The sequence below is a fragment of the Spea bombifrons genome, chromosome 4 (genome assembly GCF_027358695.1).
Source record: "Spea bombifrons isolate aSpeBom1 chromosome 4, aSpeBom1.2.pri, whole genome shotgun sequence".
Taxonomy (NCBI): Eukaryota; Metazoa; Chordata; class Amphibia; order Anura; family Pelobatidae; genus Spea; species Spea bombifrons.
The window spans coordinates 65,357,452-65,367,258 of record NC_071090.1 but is presented as its reverse complement, the minus strand read 5'-3'; the positions used below and the strand labels follow the sequence as shown (position 1 = coordinate 65,367,258).

The window sequence follows — 9,807 nt, the reverse complement described above, 5'->3', positions numbered from 1 at the left end:
AAGCAAGCAAGCAATGATCCAGCTTGTTCACTCTAACTCACCAACTTTGCGTGAATGGCTGCACTATCCCTGCTTAACGAATAGGTAAGGCGAGCGAGACAAGAATTGGCCCTTCAGATTACACAAAACAGGGATCTGAAACTCCTATACAAACTCCATTGTTAGTGAATACACCTCAACATTGAAGTATTGTTTGTTAAAGGGAACATTCACTTTAACAACGGTTACAGGGCAATAACTGGTCTTAGTGTTCTTCTAAAATGATCATAAATGTTTATGCCACAAATAAACAACTGTATGGAGACCCCGCTGTTGGATAAATGAGGTAAATAAGTTGCAATATTAAATCTCTTTCGTGTATTTTTCTTTTGAACTAGCTACAGACCATATGTATTCTGTTTTCCAGTTTATGTATAACTCATTACCCCATTTATCTTATAGATAGGCACTCAATGTTTTATTTTTTTTGCTTGGGACCCCCAAAAGCCTACAGTTCCATGTGGTGCTTTAGCAGGGGGTCCAGATGGATAGGATGGGGTCCAAAATGAGTGGTGGTAGATCTGCATCGTGATACACTTAAAAACATGCATAAGCTACAACATGTACCCCCCCCCATGTATAGCGCAATATGATGATAATGGATCCAAAGTTATTAAAGGGGCTTTCTATCCAAGCAGTCATGATCTTTTATCTATCAATTCCCACCAGTATCTAAAACAAATAATTTCTTTTTTATGTAAAAATGTTAAATGTCTAGCAGAACTTTGGAAGATCCTCCCTCTCTGATATATATAAATAATAATAAAAGAATATAAGAAGGTGATATGTTTCAAGCGAGCCATGTAGTCTATCCCTTGTACATTCATGGTATCTAGAATGGGGTGTGTGTATGTATGTATGTATGTATGTATGTATGTGTGTGTGCGTGCAGCATCCACACGCTGTGTTACTTTTTCAAGCTGACTTCTGGTAGGTAATAAAAAATAAACAATGCAGAACATGATATGAATTGTAGTCATATAAATGGACACACAACATTGCTGGCTTAATGTCTTCTGTCCAGATGTTTTCCAGGTAATATGGTTAAAATTCACTTTGAGGATGAAGCCACATGTCATCATCAGTAGTTTGAAGATGATTACCTGTGGAAGCAGAAGATGGCATCTTAAACTCCTGACATTACACAGTCAAAACACAAAAAAGGCAATTTGCTAAAATTCCAATTAAACAACTGAACATACACAAAAGAAAACAATGAAAAAACACAGTGCGAACTAAACATGCACAAGGACGCTTTCATTTCCAAAGCATGTAAACATTTCTTATAGGGGAATACAGTTAATTATGAAATATTTCATATAAAAAAGTATCACTGACAAAAAGTTGTCAATGTATAAGGTTTAAAGACAGCCCACATACAAGACACAAGTTAAAATACCATCACTGAATGGGGTAATAATATAGATCTGATTAGAAGGAACAAGCCTATAGGATAGGTGTTTTTTTCATAATGAATGTAAATTCCCCTTTAAGAATTGGCAGATGGGAGCTTACCTTGACGTTAATTTCCCAGTGTCCTTTGTCAGATCACTTGAGAGCTCCGTCCTAAAGGGTATGACAGGAAAAGGGTGTTGGTGTAAAAGACACCCCGTGTTCCCAATCTCCGCATGTCAGAGTATTCAAGAACTCATACAGAACAACACATGCTAAGGTGCTAATAAAAGATGTTATCCTTACACACTAATGAGTGTATAGGGACTGGGGTAGGGATTATTTTCGTAACAATAACTAAAATGATGCCGTAATGGGGAGGGATGAGAAGAAGGATGTTGGGGATGAGATGGACACTGTGGTGCTCCATGAAGGATTGTGACATGGTGTTAAGGGTCTGCAAAGGGGACTGATGTGTGGAAGTTTATAAAAATATGCCAGTATAGGGAAATTACAATGAATATATCACACTTATTGAATAAATCAAAAGGCTTTGTAGTCTAGAATGCAAAATGAAACAACTTAAAGATACAGCTGAGTATTAATACCGTATTTGCTCGATTATAAGACGAGGTTTTTTTCAGAGCAAATGCTCTGAAAAATACCCCTCGTCTTATAATCGAGGTCGTCTTCTAATCAGACCTCCGCTGGGGCCAGGCTGCTTACCGGTGCTTTGGTCGCGAGCAGCTTCTCTTCTACCAGCGGCAGGAGAACAGGAAGCTAGAAGAGTGTCACATAACTCTACCTCCCACCTCCTTCCTCTGGGGCGGGGCCAGAGAAGTTGCTCGCACAGCCGGGCCCCTGCAGAAGTCTTAGAGTGAGAGATCTGCAGTTCAGGTAAGGCGGTGGGGGAGGGTTTTTGAGCAAGTATGTGTGATAAATGGAATGAATGAGTATTTAAATGTTTGTGAATGAGTGTGTGGGGTGGTGGTGGTAGCATGGCATAGGGAGGCTGTACTCACACTCCTATCATCCCCAGGTTCCAGGATGTACTGGCTGCCTTGGCTTGATAGGAGTGTGATTGCTGTTAGCAGTTATATATATATATATATATAGATAGTGAGAGGGGTACATATTGAGAAGTGGGGAAGAGGGTACATAGTTAGAAGGGGCAGATAAGAAGGGGAGGGGTAGATGGGGAGAGGGGGTAGTGTGAATGCGTATGAGAATGAATGAATAAATGTGTGGATTATTTGTGTGAATACGTATGAGAATTAAAGAATTAATTGTGTGGATGAATTGCTTGAATGATTTGTGAAACTGTATTATATGCATCACTTGGAGGAAAGAAGTGACAGAAACATGTCAATACTTAAAGTGATTTACAAAGCGATTAAACAAAAGTTTATTTCAGAGAAGAAATGTTCACAGCCTAAAACTGGCCAGTCAAGGATTTAGATGTAATGTAAGGAGGTTTTACTTTACAGACAGGGTGGTAAATAAATGGAACAACAGCCCATCTGAAGTGGTAGAAGCTGATACAGTGAGAAAATGTAAACATGCAGGGGGGTAGGTATAAAGCTATCCTAAATCTAAGACAAGACCACAGACTAATTGAGGTCCGAGTCTCATAAAATCAGGGCAGAATAAATGGATTCTGATCTGCCTAGAATGACCAACACTTGGTACACTGACATGGATTTTTATACAGTATGTATAGCGATAACCGGTATACATCCGTATATGTCCGGGTACATGTGAGAATATCATTTGCAATGCTGCTCCTTATCTCTTTCATTAGATTGTATTAGTATTAACAGCCAATAGGGAACAAATAAACAAACTGCAATAAATAATAATACAATGTAACAGACATTTCGTCAATCCAACAAACCTAGGAAGTATGTAACAGTAAAGAATAACACTATTACACGTGTATAAGTCATTAGTAGTTTATATTGTATGTAGCGCAATAAAAAAAAATCTGCTTGTGTGTGTATATATGATAAAGGCATGTCTAAAAACAATCCAGCTCTGAATTCATAAAAGTGCAAGCACTCTAGGCATTCTAGGTGGGGATGTGAACGTAAGAACACAATGTATGGCACCTTTGGAATCAATTCCATTCAATCCCATTCCATGCAACTCAAATTAATGTAACGCCATTGCTATGATGACGACTTTTAAGCCAGGTCTACACTAGACTCACGTTCTATCCTTAACCCCAAGAGAGGGGTCCGGTGAAAGACTTCTCCGACAGACAGAGAAACAGACATTCATTTCTACCCACCTAAATCGCAACCTCTTTTTAATCTCCTCCGGGCAAGTTTGATTTGATCCTGGAGAATCTGCACCCAGTGTCGTGGGCCAGGGACCTTTTCCACGTTGTTAGCAGTGCAATATTTCTCTGTGAAAACTGAAATGAAAGCAGAGAGAGGCGGCGTTATTTGTGCTGTAACTGTCTATAGGTGAAAAAAAGTACCAGAATGGTGGAAAGTGAATGCGGTAATCCTACTGAGCAAAACAATGGCTTTCTAGTGTACTGTGTGTCATTTATGATCCTGGAGGGGGCCCCCATGTAACAACGTTGCCCCAGAGCCCCCTTCTGACTTTGATTGTCCCCCTGAGTATTCCCTTGATTGAATTCTGCATCCATAAAACCTTGGGTGAACTCTGCTGATTGTACAGGGCGTACAAAATAAATGTCATGTGCATTAGCTCTGGCGAGGACTGCGCTGGACGGAGATGCGAAACATTCTTTAATGTACCATCTAATTTACTAGACAACCGAATAATCTTGAGTATAATAATAACAATCCTTTATAATAAAGCAACAGAGAAAAAGACTCTCGAAGTGACTGGAAGAAGCATATAATTACAAAGCCCAAACAGGTCAATGTGTCTAAGGCAGAAAGCAGAGCACCGCTCTTCTAAAATAATTGCTATAGGCAAACACTTCAATCAAAGCTTTAAATGAAGACGCGGCTTGGTTGAACATATTTAATCTAAAACATTTTATACATTTAATCTAAAATTAAAGGAGGTACCTACATATCCTATAGACAAGCAAATATTGACCATGTGTACCTTTTATTGCTCCCACAATATTTTGGTCCAATCCTTGCCGGTTGTCGTTGAGTCCACGCTTCCGTTTGCCATTCGGAAGTGAGGTTGCTAATGTTTTGTCATCAAAGAAAGCACACACCAGTTTCCTGAAGAGTAGGCTTCCTGACCTTTTATAATTTGATAGGATAGAGTCCAGCTGGGATTTTGGCATGAACACATCAAATCCTTCTGCCAGCTGTACTTCTGGCTACCAAAATAATGTAGACATAGTCATATTAAGATGGGAACATTCAAAGAGTCTCCAAGGATACGCTAACGTATTTTTTTTTCTTACATATAGGCAAAATGTATAAGGAAAAAACAGTTTACATCCCTATGTGGCACTTGGGGTTACATAAGGGACTTTTAAGGGACTATAAGGGATATAAGGGACTTTTACTATCCCTTATATTGTCGCTCCACAATACATCTGTATTTGATAGCTACTGCATGTGAAAAGAGATCTGCAAAGGACAAATGCTCATAATGTGGGCTAATGAGGAGTCATGCAAAACTCATTATACAGCTAGAGAGGGCAAAGTAGCTAATTAACCTTTGGATTTCAACTTACATCGGAGGATGATGAATTGACAACGATACCAAATCCTAGGACGTGATCCTCCTCTTTCTTGACATGTTCTATTTCTGAGAGTCCGGAGCGCTCCGGAAGTAAAGCAGGCCTGTGATCTCTGTGTTCCTTTTCAGGTATGCTGTGGGTACTGTTTAGAGGAGATGAAGACAAAGTCTTTGGAAGGACTTTTTTCTTTGTAATTCTTTTCCTTGATGCGATTGTCTTTTGGGAGCAAGCACACGACGGAGGAATCTGCTGTCTGCTTTGGGCAACTATTTGTAAAAATGGATATATCCAAGAGTAAAAAAAAAAAAAAAAAAAAAAGATATTTAAGATGTACATCTATCTCAAAAGAGGCCTTTAATATGCATTAATTGATTTTTACACTTTTATTTTTCTTTAAAATAGTTTGTTCATAAAATATTGGATATCCGAATAATGCACAGGAGAAGCAACTAGCCCCCTGGGCTGCCCCGATTCAAAGATTTTGGGGCGTTTTTGTTTTGTGGATGTGTGAATGAATGTGCTGCGTGAATTGTTGGTGCTATAGAAGTAAAATATAATAATATTAATGATTTTATAAACAGAATAATTATGTCATTTTTTTGAAACCTTTAGGGAAGAAAGAAAATAGCAATTCACCATTCCTTTTGGTTGCCGTGGCGACTGCACTAATTTTACCACTTTGAAGAAGTATTGCTCTTTATACATAATACTCATTCAGGTTTGCTAGCAGTGGTGGCATCCATATATCCCATTTAGTCAACAATAAGAAAATGAATGAGATAAGTGTAATTGCATGAGAGTTGTACATCTGTATGACTGTTCAGCCGGTACTGGGGAGACTATAGGGTGGCTGACTGTTCGACAAGACCGACTGTTACTCAGCTTCAATAGTTATGTATGTTGTGTATAAGCAGACAAGGTTTTCTACATGTGTATGAATGTGCATGTTCATTCAGTAATCAGATACCATAGGTCAAAGGGGAAGAAGTTAAAGCCAGATCACGGCCTTCGGTTACACTGCCACAAGCAGGGAGACTGTTTTGGGGGCTCATCTGACATTAGAGGACTGCACACCGACAAGTATTGGAACGTTTGCAATTTTCCTGGCATGGACAATGTTAAAAAGGCAAAGGTCTGAATGACAAATATATAAGTAATCTGTTGTACTCACGGGTAAGATATACTATTCTGAACAAAGTAAGTGGATTAACTGAATAACCATGTTATAGTAATTGCAGCCGGAAGAGGATATGAACAGTTCTATATTCCAAACTGCAGCAGATATACATGCTGGTTCTCATTTATATTATTTTTTCCTGTGTGGGCTTTTTGTCTATGATTTAATCGTTACCAGGATCTTGACAGAAAGCATGTACTGGAGAAGACAGATACGGTAGGTATGGTAGGATTTTTAACATGAATGAAGAATGAATTGTGTTCCATTAATTATCAGAGTTGAGAAAAGCATTACCTGCCAGATACACGATTATATATTCAGTTAACCTGCCTATTGCACGCAACAAAGACTGTATATTGGATTGTTCGTTGTGTTCTTGTAGACAGTCCAATCCTGTACATATCCTGAACCTAAAGACATGTACTACTTATACGACATTTCCAATCATCACTGTTACTTGCCAAAGTACTACTCATGGCACCAGCACTGACCTACAGCACTCCCTGCGCTCACAATATACCTGAAAATTCCCCCAAAAATACATATCAAAGCCAGGATCTGTATTTATCAGGTGGGCTCCCATTCAAAACATATTCATGCTTATGATAATTACACCCTTAAGTTTTTGGCTTCAGCAGTTTTAATTGTGCTAAAAACCTCATATTAATGGGGTGTTAAGGGTTAATTTAGGGGCAGTTATGGTTGATGGGGCCTTTAGGGTTAATTTAGGGGCAGTTATGTTAATGGGGCCTTTAGGGTTAATTTAGGGGCAGTTATGGTTAATGGGGTCTTTAGGGTTAATTTAGGGGCACTTAATGGATGGGAGTGATGAGGATAAGTATGAATTTTATGATAATACATTTTTTTTTTCAAATTGCGGGCCCCAAAATTAAGGTGCGTCTTATACATGGGAGCGTCTTATACATGGGGAAATACGGTAATTAAAAATCCTACTTTTTTGGTCACAGAATGTATAATTATTCTCTTCACACGCTCTTGTATATTAATGATTTTTAAATGTAAAAAACAAGCACTTTAAAACGCTAGACATCTAATACAGAGACCCAGCTAGCGACTGTCTGACTGACACGAAGCCTCATGACAGAAGCCGGCATTACCATTTTACGTTTCCACCCAAACGCTGGCTAGATCTGAATTAATGGAACGTCTAACGGAGTCAAATAGCTTGTAATTGCCTTGTCAACAAATCAGCAGAAAACACTGGGATGCGTGAAGAGACATAATGACTTGCATAGCGTTTAGTATTTTAATCTTGGTTATAATAAATTTCCATGGATGAGAAGCAGTCATGTTGTTTCTATGAAAGGTTCACAGAACAGTTGTCTCCTGCGGTATCTGGAATAAATATGGCTACTCAAGAGAGGATTAGTTTGTAGTACCAAATAATTGTGCATGTCAGTGTCATAACTCTGAGCTATTATAGAAGATTATTATTGATGAGCTTTTAGGGCTGGACAACAACACTAGTTGAAATATCTCCATCATGTATGTATGTATATGTATATGTATATATATATATATATATATATATATATATATATATATATATATATATATATATATATATGGTTTTTTTTATAATCATTATTATTATTATTTTTTACATTTAAAAAACGTACCGTATTTATTTTCTTTTCACAACTGCGTTTTCTGATTGTGACAATGATCTGAACTTTAGCTTTTTTTCTGAATAGCTTCTTGATATATTCAGCCCATTTTATTTCAAATGTACTTTTTGATGTTATTGGTCTTTCTCAGCCACCTGTATTACAAGCTTTCCCTGGCATTCAGGGCTTTATATGCAACAAAAAACAGGGACTAGTTAGGACTCGGCTTTCACATACCTGTTTGAACTGGTTTTGATCATATTTGCCCGAGATACAAAATATTTTGCAGATTCATAGAAGTGACATGCTGTGCTCAGAACAGCACATGTGGGAATAAACCCAAGTCTAAAATAAAACCATGAAATACCTTGCTGGTAGGTCGTATGGCAATGCTTGACAATGTCTAATAGGGTGGGACATAGCATTTTTAGACCTTGTTAAAGGAATGGTATTAAACTCTATGGAGTTCTTAGTCAGAGAGCCAGATAAAAAAACTCCCATATGATGTCCGTTCCTTGACTTATTTTTTTTTACCTAGGGCAAAAGGTTCCACTAAACCTTTAGAATACAGAAGAATTTATTTAAAAGGTGCGATCGAGTTTTCTACTAACCAAAAACAAACATACCAAACCTTTTGCAAACCACGTAACAAGCAAATCTAAAAACGAGAAAGGAAAAGACAGACTGTTTTGTTTCGCCGTAATATATTTGTTCAAATAATCTAACTGGAGCTGTTGTTAAGCTCCACTATATAGTCTGACTTCCACAATAATGTTTAATGCAGCAAAATATATATTACTCTTATTGTATATGTTTATTTTAGAAAATAAAAAAGTCTGCACATATAAGATCATTGACCTTCATTCCGCTTGTATCTGTATGTCAATTGCTTGTACTTGACAAAGCTGCACAGTTGGGCTATAGAACGGGCATTGGGGTGTTCCTAATATCCTAATAGCACAGAATAAGCTACATCTGGATTGTTATTAGATTGTACGTCAATTTTTGTGCCACTATTAACAAACATGAGCGTTCATGAGGAGGAGATCATCTTGCCTCTTTGCAAATCAATGGCAAGACCTCATATATGCAGGGCCAATATAAAAAGCTCTCCAGTGACCTGTTCATTAACAGAAATATACAAAGAACAAGAGGTCACCCTCTGAGACTGGAAGAGCGAAGATTTCAATAGGCGACACAGGAAGGGATTCTTTAAAGTGAGGGCAATAAACTTATGGAATTCACTGCCAAGAGAGGTGGTGCAATTGAACACAATGGATGCCTTCAAAAAGGGTCTGGACACTTTGTTTTTGAAAAACCAGAACATACAAGAGTATTAATGATAGAATAAACATTAATATTTTAGTGTTTCTTGATCCAAGGAGAAATCTGATTGCCTTTTGGAGGTCAAGTAGAAAAATCTCCAAAAATAGGTTTATTGTTTTTTATTTTTTTTGTCTTCTTCTGGATCAAAAACAGTAAGAATAGGTACAAAGTTTGACCCAGATGGACTAAGGTCTTTTTTACTATGTTACTATGTATACATTGGAACCACAAAATATTTAAGTAAAATGCATATAACCCCTTCAGTACCAAATAGATGTATAAAAAAAACTGTGGCAAGATGCCCATTGTGACATATCGGTACATCCTTTATTGCATCCCCCTGTCGCTACACTGGAGATCAGGCTGGCTTCTTGTTGACCGCTAGCTTGTAACGGTGCTCAGCAAGAGCACCAGTATGCCATCACCCAATAAGCCTTCACTGCGTATGTCCACCAGTGCTCCCCCTAATGGCTGGATCCTTGCTTGCTGATAACATGAAGGGGTTAACGTGAATATTTTTATTTTCATACCTCCTGAAACATCCCAAGCCCTCTGCAAACCAC

The 9,807-nt window shown here is 38.0% G+C and overlaps 1 protein-coding gene across 2 annotated transcripts in view; it reads right to left on the bottom strand.

The window, feature by feature from the left end:
• Window positions 1-938: 938 nt before the first annotated feature.
• BEND7 (BEN domain containing 7) overlaps window positions 939-9,807 on the bottom strand; it is a 31,447-nt gene continuing 22,578 nt past the window's right edge. The window contains exons 5-9 of one of the 2 annotated variants that reach the window (XM_053461961.1): window positions 5,108-5,379; window positions 4,519-4,744; window positions 3,722-3,847; window positions 1,555-1,605; window positions 939-1,142 (exon numbers count right to left, since the gene is read on the bottom strand). In XM_053461961.1, the coding sequence (XP_053317936.1) occupies window positions 1,583-1,605; window positions 3,722-3,847; window positions 4,519-4,744; window positions 5,108-5,379 (647 nt within the window). In that variant the 3' untranslated portion in view covers window positions 939-1,142; window positions 1,555-1,582. The remainder of the gene's footprint in view (window positions 1,143-1,554; window positions 1,606-3,721; window positions 3,848-4,518; window positions 4,745-5,107; window positions 5,380-9,807) is intronic. The other variant, XM_053461960.1, reaches the window with a different exon arrangement.